This window comes from Fulvia fulva, chromosome 8 (assembly GCF_020509005.1).
Source record: "Fulvia fulva chromosome 8, complete sequence".
Lineage (NCBI taxonomy): Eukaryota > Fungi > Ascomycota > Dothideomycetes > Mycosphaerellales > Mycosphaerellaceae > Fulvia > Fulvia fulva.
Window position 1 is genome coordinate 555,839 of NC_063019.1, and position 19,226 is coordinate 575,064.

Below are 19,226 nucleotides of genomic sequence, written 5' to 3' on the forward strand. Positions count from 1 at the left end.
GAGCCATTTCGCTTTCTTTTGCTGTACATAGCTCGTCGTCGTACAGGCATTTCATCATCTCACCACATCATAGAAGTTCTTACCGCACGGTAGCACCAGTCAAAGTCTTGACACTGCACGTACCTTGCTTCGTCCTCAACTGTGCAACCTCCGTCTTCCCACTATCCTTCAACTTCTCCACCTTGGTCGGCTCAAACGCCACAACCTTGTCCGCAGTCGTTGTGAATCCCACCTGATTATCCTCCCAGACCTTCTTCTTCGGGTTCAGCACCGCATCCGGCTCACCCTCAAAGCCTTCAAAGTACACCCTCTCACCAGCCTCAGCATCCGCGGGTGGGTTCACGAGCTCGACAGGACCGGCATGGTTGTCGACTTCTCCTTCCGCCAGACGTGGCGATGCGGCCAGAACCATAGCTGCGGACTTGATGCCTCGCATAGTGACGGGCTTGAGGTTGCAGACAGCCACGATCTTGCGGCCTTGCATCTCCTCGAGGGGCACGAGGCCTGCTAGGCCTGAGCATACGGTTCTGACGACCTTGCCTTCGTACTCGGATGTGTTGTCGGTTCCTGGTTCGTCGCCGCAGGCAATGGTTGAGACGTAAAGAGAGTCGGCGTTGGGGTGCTTCTCTGCTTTCAGGATGTGGCCGACTCGGAGATCGATGAGGGATGGGGAGAAGGGCTTGTCTGGTGCTGGCGCGTTCTTTGGTGGTTTGGGTTGCTTCTCTTTCTTGGGCTTCTCCTTCTTTTCTGTGGGTACTGCTGAGCCGACTGCAGCTGCTACTGCATCACCTGCGTCCTTTGCCTTCTCCTTCTTCGGCTTGTTGTTCTCAGCCTTCTTCACATCTTCGCTGGCTGCTGTTGTGACTGTGCCTCCTGCTGCCGCCGCATTGTCTGCACCCGCTGCCGCCGCCGCCGCCGCTGCCTTCTCCTTCTTCTTGCGCTCCTTCTCAGCCTTGGCATCGATTGGCTTGATCTTCGCAGCTACGTTGCTTGGGTCGATGTCGACCTTGTCGCTGTCTGAGAGCTTGAGGTCGAAGAGTGGTGCGTTCTGGACGAAGTCGAGATATCGGACGATGTGGTGGTATCCCTGCTCTCCAGTCCGCTGCTCATGTGTCCAGCTCTTCACAACAGGCGCAAGGCGAGCGTAGAGGGCAACATCTGCAACGCTGGGCTTTGCGCCGAGGAGGGTTGTCTTGGAGGAGAGGTGAGTGTTCAGGTGAGATAGTCGTTCGGCAGTCTTCGCGCTGTCTTGGCTCGAATCAGCGATGTGGGAAGAAGTGATGAGCCATTGTTCGATCTCGGCCTTCTCAGCAGACGAGTACTAGCATGTGTTAGTTCCAATGGCTCGCGCAAGATGCTCTGGTCGTGTGCCCACCTCTACTGACGAGAAGATGGCAGAAGACAGTTTAGCTGGATCTTCACTTGCGTCTTTTGCCTGTGGGTAGCTCTTCTCGATCAAGCTCTTGACCTTCTCGTCTATTTGCGCCATGTTTGCGAGTATCTTAGTAATGCGCTGTAAGGTGTTTCGTGGTGCGATTCTGAATGTCGATTTTGGCTGTGGTCTTGCTGCCCGCACGAGCGATCTGGTCAAGCGTAAGGACTTCAGGTTGGCGGTTGGATTGATATGTCCATGTCATTCAAAGAAATGTTTTGGAGGGACAGTCATAGCGGAGGCAGGTACGAGTGGCGCAGATTGTGGCTGAAACAAGACCCCTGTCGACGCGAAATCGTGGACTTCACTTGTTTCTACGGACTTCAGGACATGCCCTCCTCCTAGAGATCAGTGGCCTAAAGCTCATCAACACAATCACGCCTTACCCATAATCCATCATAGTCGCTCTTTGCCGCTGCTGTTGCCGCCCTCGCCGTAGCCCTTTGAAAGCTTTGTTGCTAGTACACAGGAATCACCCTCCTCATTACTCCTCATCCTCGTCATCTTCACCTCTCTCCTCGCCATCATCGTTTCCCTCGTTTCCGTTCTTCTTGCCCGGTGTACCCTCCTTCTCCGGTGTACCCTCCTCCGACGACTCCTTACGCTTCCTCGCATCACCCAAGACCTTGCCAGCAATAGTCGCACCAATGTCGAACGTCAGGCCACTCGCAACACCTCCATTCCTCTTCGGCATTGCCTTGAGCGGCTCAGGGTCTGGTCCGTAGGTGTTGTAGTGAGTACGCTTTGGTGGCGGCATGGAGCCTCCCGCCTGCACAGCTGCTCGCTTTCTAGCCTTCATGGCCAGGTATCTTGGGTCGGCGTTGTCCTCGTCTTCGTCGTCGCCGGCACCTGTGGCAGGGTCGGTGTGGGTGCACTTGCGGTGGAGGCGGAAACAATCGCCGCAGCGGGTGCCTGGTGCGCGACGCGGTGCTTTGCGACCTCCTTTCTTGGCGCCGGTGGCTGCCTTCTTGGATCTTGGTTTTGGGGTGGACTCGAAGTCGGATGATGGATCTGGGGTGGTGTTAATGTGGAGTGACTTGAGGTATTGAAACACTGCTGCTACGTTTGTGGGTGTTGTGGAGGGGACTATCTACCTTCGGTGCCGTCACGTTCGGACACACCCTCGCCGTCCTCGAACTCCTCTTCTGCTCCTGGACTACCTGCGGTACCATCGCTGTAGCCTGGGGCTGGCATGCCGCGCTTTGCGCGGATGTTGTCTTCGGGTGTCATACTGTTTGCAAGTCTGCTGCGGTTGTTGGGGTGTTTGATGGTGTTGGAGAAGAATGAGGGTTTGCGCGGTGCTGACGGCAAGTTAAGTGTGTCTTCTTCTTGTGCATCTTCTTGTTCCGCGGCTTGTGATTGCTGCACGCGATACATGCGTTCTTGCCAAGTGGGGCCGGCGTATGCAGGCCGTGGTGTTGGCTCACCTTGGTCGCCGCCTCGTGCAGTTGGCATGTACTTCTCGAAAGTGAAGAGACCTGTTCCTTTTGGGCGGTCAACTTCTGTGTCCATGAGGTCGTCATCCTCATCTTCCGACTTGATGCTGTCTCCGTCCGCGCCTTCTATAGACGGGACAGGCAGATCGGCACCAGCAGAGTTGCTGTACTCACCACTGGTACGCTTGCCACTATCGGGTGGTGTGGGTGCGTCGTTATCGCCACGCGATGCCATGGTAAAGTGTTCGAGGAGTTGCGCGTGAGGTAGTGGTATTGTGGAGGTGTTCTGAGGTTGTCGTTGAGGTGGTGGTGGGCTGAAACGCTCGCGCGAAGCGATGCGCTTGAGTGAGGAGGAGGAAGCCGCGCCGTTCACATGCGCGCCACTCTCCGTTTCGTCATAGCGCGTCGCTTCCGGCTTTGGCGACGGCGATGCACGCAGCATGTAGTCTGGGGTTGAACCACGAGAGCTGGGTGTTGGCACGCGCTCGCTGACAAAGAGCCCGTCGCTGCTATCAGAGGCAATCGATTCGGCATCATTGTCATCGAAGCCATCTCTCAGGGCCTTCGAGAACTCGTCCGCGCCAAAGAACCGACCTGCACCATCTCCGCGCTCCTTCACGCTTCGGTAGCCAGCGCCTGGCTCTGGCGCGTCACCTGGAACATCATAGGCTTCATCATTTTGTGGAGCTGGATCCTGAGTCTGCGCGTCGCGTCGTGCATCGCTTCGAGCGCGCGAACTGGTGGCTGGCCGCCGGTCGGACTGCGATCTAGGCTGGAACTTGTCGAAAGTGAAGAAGCCTCCTCCTGAAGCGCTTGTGCCGCGGCGCGATACTGGGCTCTCACCATGGTGATCATCTGCTGTGCCGTGCATTGGATCGTCTCCAGTACTTGGTCCGACATCGTTCCCATCTTCTGGGGTATCGACTCTGGCAACTTCGATCTCGCTGCCAGTGGATTGTTGACGGATAGTCTTGCGTCCCTTGCGTTCCTCTGGTGGCGTGTCGCTATCGCTATCGTCCTCCTCATCCGGCACAGTATCATTCTTCCTGCTGGTCCGCCCCCTCCTCGCAGCATCCGCCTTGTCGAACATCTTGCTGGTCTGACTCTGAGCTCGCAGGTTCGACGCAGCGTTCAACTTCGATATCCTCCCCTTCTTAATCTGCTCCAGAAACCTGGCCTGACTCGCCTCCCTCTGTCCTCTCGATACCTTTCCACCCACCTTTTTCTTCACCACACTCCTCTCCACCATCTCATCGTCCTCTTCGACATCGTCCATGTCTTGCAGATTCACCGGCTTCAATAACCTCCTATGTTTCTCTGGATCGTCCTGCTGCATCAACTTGCTACACCCAAGCAGCTCATTCAGCTCTGCAGCTCTCTTCTTGACCTTCTTCAGGTTCTCCTTGAAGACCTCTCCACGCTGGGTGTGGGCTGCCTTCGCTTCGGCAAGCGCAGCTTGCTTCATCTTGACGTGTCGCAGAGAGCGGTCGAGAGCCTGAGTCAGGGTATCCTCTTGTTCGTTGAGACGCCGCATGGCGTGCATGATGCCTTTGGTCATGGCGGGCGATGTTGCGGTGGTGGTGGTTGTGGAGTTGATCGGGGTTGTCGCTCATGTAAGTGTCGTGTTCGATGTGTGTGCGGATATCGCGAGATAGGATGTCGCAGAAACTGTGGCGAAGCGTGGTATGGACTGACTTGATGCTACTCGATTGGATAGGTGCTGCGACTTGCTGGAAGTGAGGCGTGTTGAAGATGTGTCCTGTTTCAAGAGGAGATTTATAGGCTTGCGACAGAGCCAGTGTAGCGCGTGACTGATGCTGAAGCCTGGTGCCGTTGCTGCTATGCACGTGCAAAGTGTGGCGATGCGGCACAGGAAGTTTGCTCGAAGGCGTATGAGGTCAATGGGCAGAAGGCTTTTGCTGGCTATAAACGGCCTTCGTGGTCGAAGTTGTGAAGGAACGTTATGAATCTGGAAAGAGGATTTGATGCCTGGGAGGCGTTTCGAGAAGATGGTGCGCGCGATCAATCGGGAGGGTACAGGAGGAGAAAATCGAAAGTGAGGACCAGGGATTGAAACCAGTCGTAGACACCCAACTCTACCAGTCTTTGCTCGTCTATCTAGCAATCAGCAGCGCCCCTGGCCTGGAATTATGTGTAACCTACCGTCTCGCTCTCTAGCCTCGGCGCCTCGCCAGCTCTTTGCTGCTAAGAAGCCTTCCCATGCAAGCATACGCCTTCGCGTCCTTCTTGATCTCGAGTCACGTCCTTCATTCTGCCTCCAGCTTCACCCATTCACGCCATACACCTTACCGACGTGTGCCTCATAATTCTCTCCCCTCAAGATGAGCCAAGCCGAGCTGCTGGCCTACACGCTCCCTCTACATAGGAACCAGCTTCAGAGGTGCATCGCTTTCAACCTTGAACATCGAAACAGTGTGTTGATCATCCTTCGACGCGTAGATGACTGAAGATGAGGCAGTTGTCCACATGATCATCTCGGGTCGCTCGGGGTCCTTGAAAGGCGCGCGGAAGACTCCGTCTCCGACTTGATATCCTTTCGGGTCCCCGGTGACGGACACTGAAGCGTGTCCGCTTGCAAGGGAAAGAGCAAAAACGCGATCGCTCCTCACGAGATCTGTAGCGTAGCCGCGAATCTGCTTCACCATCTTCGCATTGTCTGGGCCAATGGAAGTGAGCCAATTCCCAAACACCAAAGAACAGACTGACTGGAAGACTTTAAGACCATAGAACATGCCGAGTGCTTCTGATCGTACTTGGCGGCATGTCCGTAGAAATGGCGGATTCGCGACATTTCGAGGTACCCATCCGATGTACTTAGAGTGGCGACGGCGATGTTGCGTGGGTCGGGCGGATAGGTGGATCGGAGAGTCTTCAACGAGCGTGAGGCGGTAGATGTGATTGCGAAGCTCTGGCGGGAGCTCAAGAAGTCGGCAGCGAGTCGAGGCGTTAGGTGGTGCTGGTGAGTGTCTTGGTCTGAGGTCGTAACGGTGAGTCGCCATGTCTGCAACGCGTTGTGTTGTGTTGTTTGCTTGATGTTGATCGAGACGAGATGAAGTCGCTTTTAAGGGCAAGCACGATCCCTGCACGCGCGCCAACGGTGCTTGACACGTTCCGCTTTCAGCTCTTCATCTTGATCGCGGTAGGCACGACCCTCTGTCGCGTCCTCTTCTTTCTTGTCCTCTTCTTTTTCACCTTGAAGCATGCCGTCTCTGGCAGCATTCTCAAGTCATTTCCCTTACGATTTGTGACCAGAGCCGTACACGACCGAAAGTCCAGCCAGAATAGCTTGTCCGGATACGCCTTATGCTTCACCGCAAAGCGAAGTACACCCGGCCTGAGGAACAATTTGAAGCGTATCCTACATTTCTCAGCGTACCGTGCAACGGACCTCCGCCACATATGATGCTTCTGCCCATCACTTCCGAACAAATGCCTTATCATTCTACTCTTCCTCAATCCGATCGATGTCAAGAAGTATTCTGTATCCTTGAAGCTGGCCAAGTTGAAGATGTTCGCACCATAGAACATCGGCAGTCCAGTCTTTCGGAGCCACTTCGATGTGCTTAGCAATGGCGGCTCAGCGAATTTCGCGAAAGAATTGACAGAAGTCTTGTAGCAGGGTCGGCCGGTGTGTTTATCGATATAGCGGATGGACGTCTCAGAAGCACAAAGACGGATGGCGTAGTAATCGACCAATGTATAATTCAGAATATCGTTCAAGATTTCAGGTGGCAGGCTGAGAAGTGGTGATGCTTGCATGGCCTTCGACTCCAGGCCAGCGTCCAGAGATACTTTTCGCCTTACAGCGGAGAAGGTGACTTGTCCGTCCGGCGTTACCTCCACGAATTGCAGCTTGTCTTTGCGATGTGAAGGCATCTCATCTGAACTGGTACACTTTCTTGGCTCGGTCGAGATTGCAGACTGCTCAATCCAGGTCAAAATCTTCGCAAAGCCTCCAGCTTGGCATCAATCCCAATACCATGGCGAGATCGAATCTTACCAGAAAGCCTCCTCAGCACCGGGCTCGCCCTCTCGTCCCCCAATAAGCCAGAAGAAGTCTCGTCATCTTCAATCACCGAATACCTCCCCCTCGACCGCTCGACTCTCCCCGCCCTCGTGACCTCCACAACATCTTCCAGGCCGTTCGTCCAAAATACCAACTCAGGGTGAGTATACACTCCGAATGGCATATGCAGTACACCAGCCCTCAGACTACATCCTTGCTCCATAAGATCTTTCTCAATCCTCCTTACCAACATCTTGCCCCAAGCATAGTTGAAGTACACTGAAGGCCGGAAGCCACGAATCGTGCGGACGAGTCCTGCTTTTCGGATCCGATCGCTTTGAGCCACACTTCAAGGGCATCCTGGGTGTCCGAGAAGAAGACGTTGTCACGGTAGAAGATATGTAGTGCTTCGCGGCGGATTTGATGGCAGGTGAGGAGCAGGGCTGGTTCCGTCGCTTGGTGGTAGCTGAGTTGGACACCTCTGGCTGCTTCGCCGGCGTTCGCTGATCTTTCGCAGAGGCGAATTGGATCGTCTTGTATTAGTGCTGCTTTGTAGATCAATTCACGGAGCTCTCCCGGGAGTTGTAGCAGTCTTGACGCTGACATGATCGATTCGAACGTTAGCTCAGGTTCGTGTGTCCAAGTCGTAGTGAGAGTCGTTGGAAGTATTGCGTCGCTGATATTGTACTAGAGTCTATGAATTAGTCTGATTAGGAGTAGAGCGAGAAGTGCTTGTTGACAGGTCGAGGAAAGACCGATGTTGTCAGTTGACGGATGCCAGCCGATGACCGTCCGAGCAGGAAACCATCAAAGTGCCGACAGTTGACGTCTCCATTGCCCTTCGGGAAATGGCGCATGATCTGAACATATCGCGCTGGCCACCATTAAGCCAGGCTAATCAGCTGCAGATATGGAAACCAAGCTGTATGGGATTGAACAATTCTTGGCTAGGGTACATACCCGCAATGTCACCGCCGCTCTACGCCCTTTCCACCCAAAACTCAGCCATACGCCCAATATCGCAGTTCGTATCCCAATAGTGATGCATTACTTCGTGCTCCATAAACTGCGTTCCGTGTGCCTCGTGTCTGTTACTATGTACACCTCTTCGCATTTCGGCTTCAAGGTCCTTGCACCTTATGATCACCCGCTACAGCCTGCGCATAGCTCGGTGGCACTTCTCCACTCGGTCCTGCTAGGCTCTGTGGCTCAGGTGCTTGCGGTCGATTCGCGTGTGGGTGTGTCGCTTGCTTCTTCGTCTTCGGCTGCTGTGGCTGGACGAACCCTGCCTGCTGGCCTGGGAACTGGGAGTTTGTGGTGCTGTTGACTGTTCCATAATCTCCCTGCTGGCCGCCTTGTGGTCCGTATCGTGGTGCGCCTTGTTGGACGTAGTAATATGTTACTGTGCCGCGCTCTGCGTCCTGCTGTGCCACTTCTTCATAGGTTGGTTCGGGGTAGACTGCGATGATGTACCATGCGTGAAGGAGACCTGGGAGGAAGCCGAGACCTGTGGTGGTGTTAGTTGCGTCCGTGGCCATGAGGAGCAGTGGCGACATACAGCATAGCGCAATGTTGATGAGACTGTCGGCGCTGCAAACGCCTCTCTTCACCCAGACAGCCAGAGGTGGGAAGAGGATGGCGATCAAGCCGAGGAAGACGTCGCTACCGCACATTGTTGCTGAAGTAAGATATGTGTGGTCGGTAGTGTCTGGCGATGTGTATGCTCAAGAAGGAGAGTAGAATGTAGGAGCCTAATAGGTATGCTCGTGGGACATGTGACGCAGTTTAGTGGCGCAGTTGATCTGCGCGAAGTGGCAGCAATTCGGTTTCAGCCGGCGTTTTCGGCCACCGTACAATATCGACTTTGACCTTCCAGAACAACCCACCATTAGAACATCCACTAACATAGCAATGGCAGCGCTGGGAGACCGACGACGCCTCAACGCACCGGCAGGAGGCACAGCGCCACCAGTCTTCGCCACTGCTCAAGATTTTCAGATCGAGCGTCCTTCACGGAGCAGAAACGCAGACGAACATCGCAAAATCTTTCTACGAACAGGCGTAGTGCCATCAGCTAGCGGCAGCGCCTACTACGAGATCCAACCACAAATTACAGATGCCTCAAGCAAGCTCCTTGTACCATCATCCTCAAATCTGAAGATCTCCTGCACCGTCCATGGCCCACGACCTTTACCACGAAATGCAGCATTCAGTCCCAACCTGCTGCTGACAACACATGTCAAATTCGCCCCCTTTGCCACTCGCCAACGACGAGGGTATGTCAGAGATGCGAGCGAGCGAGACTTGGGGGTTCATCTCGAGACTGCGTTACGTGGCGTGATCATCGGTGAGCGTTGGCCGAAGAGTGGCTGCGAAGTCATCATCACTGTATTGGAAGGCGAAGAGGATGGATGGTGGGGAGACGCTCAAAGTGGAGGCAAAGCTGGAGGATGGGGTACGATGAATGTGCTGGCTGGGTGTATCACTGTCGCAAGTGCAGCGCTCGCTGATGCTGGGATCGATTGTGTGGATCTGGTTTCTGGAGGCGTTGCTGCTCTTTCGAGCAATCGAGGCGATACGCTACTGGACCCCTCGCAACCTGAGCAGGATATCAAGGCTGCTTGTGTAGTGGGCTATTTGAAATCGAGAGACGAGATCACCCAGATGTGGATGAAGGGAGATGCCGGTATTCACAGCGAAGCGCTCATTGACAGTGCTGTGAAGGCAGCCGTTTTGACCAGGTCTGTCTTGGCAGAGGCAGTAAAGGAAGCGGCGGAGCTCGAGCTGACAAAGTTGCCTGATACCACCAATGGCAAGCCGGTAGAACCAGTCAAGAAACAGAAGGACGTAGTGATGACTGGGTGATTGCAGCAACGAGGCGCGGAATGTTACAGACATGGGGCATAAGTCACGGTCTGTACGACTCGGGTTCGAGAATTGTTTGGTCCGTTGTAGCAGGGAATCTGCGCGAGACACAATGAATGTATCGGACGAAGCAAACGAACGTCTCTCCATAAGAAGATCAGAGACGGCCCAAGCCCTGGTGACTTCTTTCTAGTCAAAGAATACCATGGCGGAGCAAAACAAGGCCAACGCTGCCAACAAGGCTGCCTTTGCTGCGATGGAAGCACAACCCGAGACGAAAGCAGATGAAGATAACGAAGCGGAGCATAGTGTCGTTGCACAACCCTCTTCCAGACGCCAAAGCCAGCACAAAAGGGCCGCTCAAGATACCGAAGCGGTTGAGAAGTACATGGAAGCGCAACCAAAATCGAAGAACCTCTTGTGGAGCACCCTCAGCGGAGAGGCTCGCCGCCAACTCAGAGCAGCCAGTCGAGCATTGGCAGACAAGATCACAGATCTGAGAGTGGAAGCAGGTGAGCTGAGATTCGACGCTGGCAACCGGCCAGGCGAAGACGCTGAGATCCTAGAGGCCAGAGCTGCCGAACTGGATATCGAACGGGGTCAAGCAGAGGCTTTGCATAAAGCGCAGTTTGGTGGTGGACCTTGAATGGAAGTAGACAATCAGTCGCAAAGAATGAACAGCTTTACTTGATGAGTGCATAGTAATGTCCTATCCGCTGATGGTAAGCGTGAAGTAAGCCGCGCTTTGTCCAAAGCTGTTCCTCTCTGCCCCTTGCTATCCATAGCATATGCTCTTGCTCTCCTGTATTGATTGCTCACAGGCACTGAGGGACCATGAGTATGGATAGCTGATGGTCATCATCACACCGTTCGCTCTCACATCGTTGCAATACTGCCCATCTCAAACCCCACCAGCAGGTGACCTCGACTTCCATTGCTCACTCCCTCTGCTATGACACTCTGTTGATCGCATCGCCACCACACGTCGTGACAAGAACCGTATCGAACAAAGTTTGCCAATAAGAAGAGAACTGCGTCGTGACAAAAAGTGGTTACATCGTGTCTATGCTGTGGGCTTTAACAGGATTTCAGGCCAGTTCGCGCAGACGGCATCTTCGCTATCGAACTCCAATTCACCATCTTCTTCCCGCGGTACTGATGATGGACTCCGAAGCCCTGGAATTGGGTACTTCCACAATCCTATGGGGCGTAGTTCTTGGGAAGGACGTCTTCTATAACATATGTAACAACCCGGCCGGTGAACAATGGTCAAGTCAGGACAAAAAGGTATTGCGCATGCGCTCGAAATGAATGAGCTAGTCGAGTGTAGGGCCGCATGTGATCGATATAGTGAATGGAACTTCGCCACCAGCTGCGTCGGATTATCACCCCACTCCTTTGAGTTAATTGTAGGTCTAGACATTCCACTTCCGACCTTAGACTAACACCACAGCATACGCACCAGCGCAGTCCCCGTCAAGATGTTGGGCTTGAAACACCGACTCGAGGCGCTGCCTCAGGAGCTGTATGGTACGTCCGTGTCGGTACGCCGTGAGGCACGGCAGCTACTGACCTCTCCTTCGCAGACATGATCCACGACCACACCTTCACCATACTGCCTACTTACCAGCTCATTGCCGCTACCTACAAACCGCCATCAATCCTACAAGTCAATAGATCCATTCGTACCGGGCTCTTACCGACCTACTACTCCACCACGACATTCGAGTTCATCAGCCCGGGGATCTACGAAAAGTGGTGGAGCAGACAAGAGTCGCAAGTGTCGGATCTATTCGCTAACCACCGTCCTGACTCCATCAACGGCACTCTCTGCCGGATCGATACCACGGACGTCGAAGAGCTCAGCTCGGGAGTCAACATTCTCCTCGACCAGATGTTTCGCCAGTGGTTTGACATGCCGTTCATTATGCCGGAAGTCGAGTTCGTCGACGAGATGCGGGTAAGGCCCCGTCTGGGTACTGCTTGGGATAGTTCGGATTCCTGCTAATCCTACTTCCAGGTACGGCTTGACTTGCAGCAGTTGTGGCACTTGAAGGCATACAGGCTGTATTGCCTTGGTCAACGGCATGGGGACACGGGAACACTCCAGCGTCCAAGCCGCAGTCGCTATTGGCGGTTTAAATTGACCCGCTGCTGGAAGAAGATGGCCAATGTGCTGAGAGGCAAAAAGGTGTAAATCTTAAAAGAGATGATGAAGCCTTCATGTTTCGAAGTCAGGTGATTGAGGTTCGCAGAGATCGAGAGGAGGATTCGAAGGCGTTGTTGCTTGCCGATGATTTTATGCGAGCAATGTTGAACATAGAGTAACCGCTGGGACTCAAGCTTTCCTGAGATCCTCCGTCTTAGGGCTATGACTGATGCTCTCTTGGCTGCTGAGCAGCTGAACAACCTTGTCAGCCTGCAGATTACTCCACAACTTCGATCCTCTCAAAGTTGGACGATTGCGGGTTTGATGATATCCTATCTCCGAGAGTGTGTAGTATAAGGAGGCAAAGCTCGGGTCCTGCTCAATTTGCTTCACACCTCTCTCACATATCAGAATTAACATGGAGACCATCGCCGCACCTCTCCGTGGCAAGTGCGCGTTGGTCACAGGCGGATCGAGAGGCATCGGCGCAGCCATCGCCATCAAGCTCGCAGAGCAGGGCTGTTCGAAGATCGCCATAACCTATAGCTCGAACCAGATCAAAGCGGAGGAGGTCCTTGCAGCCATCGCCCAGATCTGTCCTGAAATCAAGACTTGCACGTTTTCAGCAAACCTGGCCGACCCAAACTTCGGCGAGGTCGTCATCGAAAGAACTCTGTCTGGCCTAAAGACTGATAAGATTGACATCGTCATCTCCAACGCTGCGAGTGTGGACATCGGACAAATGTCCCCAGCAGCCTCGATGCCAAAGCCAGAATGGGATGCGATGATGACACAGAACGCCTGGAGTCCTCTAGCTTTGGCACGGGCTGCAGTAACCAAAATGCCACCAGGTGGCCGTATCATCATGCTCTCCTCAGGGAGCTCAAAGGTCGCCTTTGGAGATCCGACCGTAGCATACGCAGCATCAAAGGCTGCCATGGACAGTGTCGCCAAGAACCTCGCAGCGATTTGGGGCGTTCAGTACGGCGTTACTGTCAATTCTGTGTCAGTTGGAGCTACTGCGACGGACGCGTTCAAGAAGGGACTCGAGCAATGGGGCGAGGAGTTTGCGAAGTGGTCCGGGGAGCTGAGCTTGCTCGAGAGGCATGGCGAGGCGAGGGAGGTTGCGGCCATTGTTGCGTTCATTGCGAGTCCGGAGGCTAGTTGGATCGTGGGTAATCAGATTCCGGCGAATGGTGGTAGTCTTTCAGTGCTGCAGGGCTAGACATTGCATCGTCCATATTTTCCAATGTGACCTTCATGCTCATGTGTCTCAGTGCCATCTCGAAGTGCCATACGGTCCATGGTAAATCCCCGGCAGCCTACTACACGCACGCTGGTAGTCGTGCTTGATCGGAGGATGGACGATGGTATCGGAAGTGGCGAAGGGTGGAAGGAAAATCGTGCTGACTCATCCAATCTTGAAGCACATGACCTCCAATCGCTCTTGCTTCTTTCATCTGCCACCCACGATGCCCGTGCAATGGACAATGCAGACGAAGACGACGACATCAAGCTGGCGAAGGCCTCCATAGGCTTGCTGAACAGCCTTGAGCAGGATATCCCGAAGCTACTATACAAGTCTGCACTGACCGGAACACGAAGCAAACGCGTGCACACGAGAGTCAAGAGACGCCATCTCGACCATGTCGTCAACCTTGTACGCTACTCCCATCTCCCCCCCAAGATGCAGCCAGGCTCATGACGGGGCCTAGATTGAGCCCTTCCAAGGCGACCCCCAACTGCTCGATGCGAAGCTGAAGACAATTCTGCCTCCGATAGTGGATGCCTACCTGGAGTACCTGGTCAGTGGCGAACGGAAACCCGTAGACAAGCATGTCAACCTTCAATTCGCGGTGTGCAATCTTCTGTACACCTTATGTAAGGTCCGCGGCTATAAGATCATTGTCGCCTTCTTGAACAACGAGCCGCGCTTTCTTGAGCATGTGCTGGAAGCTCTTGAGCAGTATGACTCCGGCGAAGACACCAGCCTCGCGACATGGCAAGTACCATATGTTCTTTTGCTCTGGCTTGGTCATCTGCTACTGGCACCATTCGACCTGAGCTCAATATCTGCAAAGTCTCCGCAGTTGCCAGGATCTGCTCCGGAACAGGACCTTCCTCCACTTGTGCATCGCCTTCTCCACATAGGAAGGAAGTATCTGCACAGCTCTACCAAGGCTCAGGATGCGGCGTCAGCTATGCTCGTACGCTTAGCAATCCGTCCTGATGTCCTTCCTCTAAGACTGGCCGATCGATGGACAGCAGAGCACTTACCAAAGCTCACACAGAGCGCCAGTAACACGCAAAACATGTACGCCACACTGGGATCCCTACGTCTCATGGTCGGTGTGGCCTCAGCATCTGAGCTGAGTCACCTCGTGCCAGACATATATCGACCGTGCGCAGCGGCATTCGATGAACACGACAGCTCTGCTCTTTCCTCCAACGCAGTGGCCAAGAAGCTGATCGTGAAGATCTTCCGCAACATTGCCACCCTGGCTTTGAGGTCAGTCGCCACCTCAGGACCACTACTACATTTTTTGCAGACCACAGACGTGCTAGAAGACGTCATCGACTACCTACTGCGCTCCTTGAGCGACAAAGATACGCCAGTCCGATTCGCGGCCGCAAAAGCGACCAGTCTGATCGTGCTGGAGCTTGACCCTGAAATGGCACATGACGTGATCCAGGCTGTCCTGGACTCCTTCAAAGAGGACATGCCCCGAGATGACGGCAGTCTTGACTTCTCGACCACAAATGCGCTGAGGTGGCATGGTCTAACCCTGACACTCTCGCACATGCTGTTCAAACGATCGGCGTCGGTGCAGCAATTACCTGACATTCTCATCGCTTTAATCGCGGCCCTGCAGTACCAGCAACGCACAGCTACTGGAAGCACTCTGGGCACGAATGTGCGTGATGCGGCCAACTTTGGTATCTGGTCGCTGGCGCGGCGTTACATCACTGCTGAACTTCTTCTTGTACCAATGGAGGCTTTCCACACCAAACAAGAAACCATCATACAGCATCTGGCTGTACAGCTCATACTCTCAGCTTGCTTCGATCCAGCCGGTAATATACGTAGAGGATCCTCTGCTGCGCTACAGGAACTAGTGGGCCGCCATCCTGACCAGGTTCACCAAGGTATCAGCCTCGTGCAGATCGTCGACTACCTAGCAGTAAGCTTACGCAGCCGAGCGATGGTCGACATTGCCAACAAGGCCGCCAGGCTGCATTCGGCGTTCTGGCCAGCAGTGCTCGCTGGCACCTTAGGCTGGCGAGGCTTGGGATCTGCAGATCTTCCCTCGCGTGAGGCAGCAGCAAGCTCCATTGCAGGCCTCATCACATCTGCACAGGACCAAATAACAATCCTGCAGCTTGTCGGCGGGCACCTCTTGATGTGCTCTCCTCGTGACACCGAGTTGCTACATGGCATGTTTCTCGCAGCAGCCAATGTAATAGAGCAAGCCTTGGCTGGCGACCAAGACCGCTATCGATCGCTTCTGGCGTTCCTGCCTTCACTAATTCAGCATGTTGACATACTGCAAGAAGCGATACAGGACTTCTCATCACGTACTCTGCGCTCGGACTTGTCTGCTAGCATGGCACGTTATATCACCGCTCTTTACAAGAGCATGATGCATTCTGAAAGTCCCGCCGTTGATGGTGAGCGATTGAAGGGCCTCGATTCCATCGTGGACAAGCTCTTGACTCGCCACGAAGAGAGCATCATCGCAACCATACCCGAACTTGTAAGAGCCATGCTCGCTCTGAAGCGTGCTCGCAGCCTTCCACTTGGCAACATCGGGGTGCAAACGCTGAGCAAGAGGGTGAGCATTGACGGAGCAATGAGTACAATGCACAGTGCCGGTAGAGCGATCGCCTTGGGCGCCTTAGCGCCCTGCTACGAATCGTCTGGCATGAACAACGAGAAGGCTTTAGCTGCAGCCCAAGTGCTTGCCGATCTGCTACATGCCATGAATGTCGAGTGGCGTGTCATTGGGGTCAAAGCCATTCAGCTCATCGTTGAAACTGCATCAGGTGCCGATGCGATGGCTGCAGATGTGGCCGATGTCATCTGCAAAGCCGTCACTCACGGTCTGAACGACTACACGATCGACGAGCGCGGCGACGTCGGCTCTCTAGTGCGCCTACAATGCATCTCTTGCACATCCAAGATCTCCTCATCCAAAGCCTTCAACGACCACCCCCCACTCCTCGCCACCCTCAAAGCCGAAATCTACCGCCTCTCCCTCGAGAAGCTGGACCGGGTCCGCCTAAGCGCAGCCCACTGCCGCTACCAACACTTCAACCTCCTCACCAACCCCTCCGACGTCGCCAGCGTCTCCTCCCGCTCCTACTTCGAAGCCGCCATCCTTCCCACCTCGCCCTCACACCCCCACCAAGCAGTTCTCGAAGGCCTGATATCCTGCGCCGGCGTCGGCGCTGAGAACGTCCTGCAAGCTTCCCGAGAAGTCCTCGCAGTATACCTCTCCTCCCTCACCAATACAGACCTCGAAGTCCAACTATCACTCTTCACAACAATCATGAAACGTACCCTCGACGACCCTACGAAACCACACCCAGCCCTCGAACTCCTGGCTTTTCTGCTGGATATGCAAATCCCCCAACGCCTCGCCGACTCCGTGACCTTCAAGTGGCGGAACGTCCTCTCCCTCGTGCAGAAATCGCATCACAAGTCTAACGACATTCCCAAGATTCTAGCGGCGGTGCATGTATACGCGGGATTAGCGGACGTACCAGCGATAAGAGGGGAAGTGTTGAAGAAGTTGATAAGTATGCTGAAGACGAACCCTTATCCGCGAGTGAGGGTAGCGGTGGCGGAGACGTTGTGGATGGTGACGAGGGATCAGGGGATGATGGGGGTGGATTGGGCGAGACCGGCGAGGGACAATGCTGGGGTTGTTGAGGGATTGGGGAAGTACGTGACAGTGTGATCACATTCAATACGCTTCTCGCAACGCCACTGACTATCGCGACTACCATCCATGATCATTCGTCACATCGCCCAGCTACTGTCGCTGTAGTATCGTCCCCAACTCCTCGCCACAACACAGCACAGCGTAGCACATTCATCATCTAGTAACTTCGTCCAAACATAACCCACTGCTGCGCCGCCGCATCACACTTGGGGTTGATACACTTCTGCCCCTCCGCAATCGGCTCTGGCTGATCGTGTGGGATGCACAGACTCTTCGCGCCCATAGAAGGAGCACGCGCATCAACTTCCTGACCCTCGACATTACCAGCCGAGTCCTTCTTGATCTCATCCTCGCAATCGCCGCCGAGACAGTGTGCGACCAGTAGCACGTTCTTGGCGTTAAGAGTTGGGACGAAATCCTTCCACTCACGCACAATCTTGCGGTGCGAGGCGTATTCGTCCGAAGCCTTCATGAACAAGTCCTTTTGGATCTGCTCAAGGAGTTTGGGAACGCCGCTGCTGAGCTCCGCGACTGGGATGGTGCCCTTCTCGCTGGTGTCACGGCGGGATGTGGTTACTACGCCATTTGCTGCGTCCTTTGGACCGTACTCGAGACGAAGAGGGGTGCCCTTGAGCTCCCAGTCGGCGAATTTCCAGCCTGGGGAGTAGCCTTCTCGGAGGTCGACTTCAGCGCGGACACCAGCTTCTTCCAGGACAGTCTTGAGGCCGTGCACCTCATCGTAGAGCTTCTCGCGGTCCGCATCGGTGGTCTTCGCGGTCACACCGACTGGGACGATGGCAACTTGTACCTCGGCGACTCTTGGCGGAATGACCAGACCCTTGTCGTCACCGTGAACCAGAACCATGACACCAATGGACCGAGTAGTGAAACCCCAGCTGTTTTGCCAGACGTGCAGCTTGTCCCGCTTCTCGCCCTCCTTGATCTGCTGGTCCGGGTCCTCAACCTTGATATCGAACATCTTCGCGAAGTGCTGGCCAAGGCAATGTGACGTTGCTGCCTGGATACCACGACCCACTGCTGGAATGAAGCCTTCGATGGTCTTGGTGTAGTGCGCGCCTGGGAACTGCTCGTTCTTGGTCTTTTGACCCTTCACGACCGGGACGGCAAGAAGATGCTCGTAGATGTCGGCGTACCAATCAAGAATCTGCATGACCTCGATACCGGCGTCCTTCTCCGTGAGATGTGCGGTGTGGCCTTCTTGCCACAGGAACTCTCGAGATCGTAAGAATGGTACAGCGTGCTTGAACTCCCACCGCACCACGTTGTTCCACTGGTTCAGCTTGAGTGGCAAGTCTCTGTGTGATCGGATCTTCTTTGAGTAGAAGTCGTACATGGCGGTCTCAGATGTTGGGCGAACTGTAACGTAAAAAGGGTCAGTTATGGCCCAAGATCGCAAATCAACAGCTCGGCAGCTATGATCCAGCTCGAAAGCACCCATACACAGCGTACATACCAGCCAACCGCTTCTCCAGCTTACTCTTCCCACCATGCGTAACCCACGCAACCTCAGCCGCAAACCCCTCAATATGGCTCTCCTCCCGCTGCAAATTATCCTCACTTATAAACAGCGGGAAGTACGCATTCTTCACACCAAGCTTTCGAATACGCTCGTTGAAGTACTCCTGGATGAACTCCCATATCCGGTACGATGGTGGGAGGTACACGTAGCAGCCTGGAATGTCGGTGAAGGCGAGCATTTCCGCCTTGAGGATGACTTGCTGGTACCATTCTGAGAGGTCTCCGCGCTTGGGCTCGGTGATGCCTATGAGTTCTGGCATTTTGTTAGTTTTCATTGTGTTGTTGGTTGAGGGAGGGTGTGATATGAGGAGATGTGCCCGATGAAGCAGGCGCGAAGTGAGTCATGCGACTCGTGTTCACGGGTTGCCTCTCTCGGCGCCGACGATTGACAGCGCGACAGTACTGCAACCCTATGGCATATATATATATTCGCTCCTGCCCACATGCGCCTCATTGACCGGGTATGCGACTCACCTGGACCATCCTGCTTCTTCTTGGCCTGTTGTTGCGGCTTCGACTTGTGTGCTACCTTCTGATCTTTGCGCTCCTTGTCTTGCTTCTTAGGCTTTTGCTTGCCAGTCGACGACTCTGCGGTCGACTTTGGTGGCTCCTGTCCATCAACCTTCAGATCCGACATCTTGGACTCAATGCCTTCGCTCATGCTGTCGTACTCGTATGCGTGTGTTTCGTGGGGCGCGTTGCGGACGTCAGTTGCTATGTGCTGACTGTACTTCGGTATGAGTCCTCTGTGCTGTATGACAAGGCCTTCTGTTCAGCAGATACAGAGGCGGTCAGTCGCGTGTTTTGTGACTGTTCCTGCCATTCGAAATTG

At 54.4% G+C, this 19,226-nt stretch overlaps 11 protein-coding genes across 11 annotated transcripts; 5 read left to right on the plus strand and 6 right to left on the minus strand.

Annotated features, from left to right (window-relative positions):
• Positions 1-79: 79 nt before the first annotated feature.
• Positions 80-1,489, minus strand: CLAFUR5_10906 (tRNA-aminoacylation cofactor; the record flags this gene model as incomplete). The annotated part of the gene is made up of 2 exons (XM_047910054.1): positions 80-1,321; positions 1,376-1,489. 2 exons carry the CDS (start codon positions 1,487-1,489, stop codon positions 80-82), a joined length of 1,356 nt encoding a protein of 451 aa, XP_047765622.1.
• Positions 1,490-1,916: 427 nt separating this feature from the next.
• Positions 1,917-4,426, minus strand: CLAFUR5_10907 (uncharacterized protein; the record flags this gene model as incomplete). The annotated part of the gene is made up of 2 exons (XM_047910055.1): positions 1,917-2,443; positions 2,527-4,426. The coding sequence occupies 2 exons, from the start codon at positions 4,424-4,426 to the stop codon at positions 1,917-1,919; spliced, it is 2,427 nt and encodes an 808-aa protein (XP_047765623.1).
• Positions 4,427-5,246: 820 nt separating this feature from the next.
• On the minus strand, positions 5,247-5,621 carry CLAFUR5_10908 (uncharacterized protein; the record flags this gene model as incomplete). Its single annotated transcript, XM_047910056.1, has 1 exon — positions 5,247-5,621. One exon carries the CDS (start codon positions 5,619-5,621, stop codon positions 5,247-5,249), a length of 375 nt encoding a protein of 124 aa, XP_047765616.1.
• A 385-nt stretch (positions 5,622-6,006) lies between these two features.
• Positions 6,007-6,765, minus strand: CLAFUR5_10909 (uncharacterized protein; the record flags this gene model as incomplete). Its single annotated transcript, XM_047910057.1, has 1 exon — positions 6,007-6,765. One exon carries the CDS (start codon positions 6,763-6,765, stop codon positions 6,007-6,009), a length of 759 nt encoding a protein of 252 aa, XP_047765617.1.
• Positions 6,766-8,016: 1,251 nt separating this feature from the next.
• On the minus strand, positions 8,017-8,568 carry CLAFUR5_10910 (Plasma membrane proteolipid 3; the record flags this gene model as incomplete). The annotated part of the gene is made up of 2 exons (XM_047910058.1): positions 8,017-8,402; positions 8,454-8,568. 2 exons carry the CDS (start codon positions 8,566-8,568, stop codon positions 8,017-8,019), a joined length of 501 nt encoding a protein of 166 aa, XP_047765156.1.
• Positions 8,569-8,806: 238 nt separating this feature from the next.
• On the plus strand, positions 8,807-9,760 carry CLAFUR5_10911 (Exosome complex component MTR3; the record flags this gene model as incomplete). Its single annotated transcript, XM_047910059.1, has 1 exon — positions 8,807-9,760. The coding sequence occupies one exon, from the start codon at positions 8,807-8,809 to the stop codon at positions 9,758-9,760; it is 954 nt and encodes a 317-aa protein (XP_047765155.1).
• A 205-nt stretch (positions 9,761-9,965) lies between these two features.
• On the plus strand, positions 9,966-10,406 carry CLAFUR5_10912 (uncharacterized protein; the record flags this gene model as incomplete). Its single annotated transcript, XM_047910060.1, has 1 exon — positions 9,966-10,406. One exon carries the CDS (start codon positions 9,966-9,968, stop codon positions 10,404-10,406), a length of 441 nt encoding a protein of 146 aa, XP_047765158.1.
• Positions 10,407-11,241: 835 nt separating this feature from the next.
• On the plus strand, positions 11,242-11,957 carry CLAFUR5_10913 (uncharacterized protein; the record flags this gene model as incomplete). The annotated part of the gene is made up of 3 exons (XM_047910061.1): positions 11,242-11,290; positions 11,347-11,720; positions 11,781-11,957. The coding sequence occupies 3 exons, from the start codon at positions 11,242-11,244 to the stop codon at positions 11,955-11,957; spliced, it is 600 nt and encodes a 199-aa protein (XP_047765157.1).
• Positions 11,958-12,327: 370 nt separating this feature from the next.
• CLAFUR5_10914 (Short chain dehydrogenase asqE) lies at positions 12,328-13,134 on the plus strand (the record flags this gene model as incomplete). Its single annotated transcript, XM_047910062.1, has 1 exon — positions 12,328-13,134. The coding sequence occupies one exon, from the start codon at positions 12,328-12,330 to the stop codon at positions 13,132-13,134; it is 807 nt and encodes a 268-aa protein (XP_047765160.1).
• Positions 13,135-13,392: 258 nt separating this feature from the next.
• CLAFUR5_10915 (Tubulin-specific chaperone D) lies at positions 13,393-16,870 on the plus strand (the record flags this gene model as incomplete). Its single annotated transcript, XM_047910063.1, has 2 exons — positions 13,393-13,569; positions 13,625-16,870. 2 exons carry the CDS (start codon positions 13,393-13,395, stop codon positions 16,868-16,870), a joined length of 3,423 nt encoding a protein of 1,140 aa, XP_047765159.1.
• A 142-nt stretch (positions 16,871-17,012) lies between these two features.
• CLAFUR5_10916 (Putative proline--tRNA ligase) lies at positions 17,013-19,055 on the minus strand (the record flags this gene model as incomplete). Its single annotated transcript, XM_047910064.1, has 3 exons — positions 17,013-18,232; positions 18,330-18,647; positions 18,869-19,055. The coding sequence occupies 3 exons, from the start codon at positions 19,053-19,055 to the stop codon at positions 17,013-17,015; spliced, it is 1,725 nt and encodes a 574-aa protein (XP_047765162.1).
• Between the last annotated feature and the right edge of the window lie 171 nt (positions 19,056-19,226).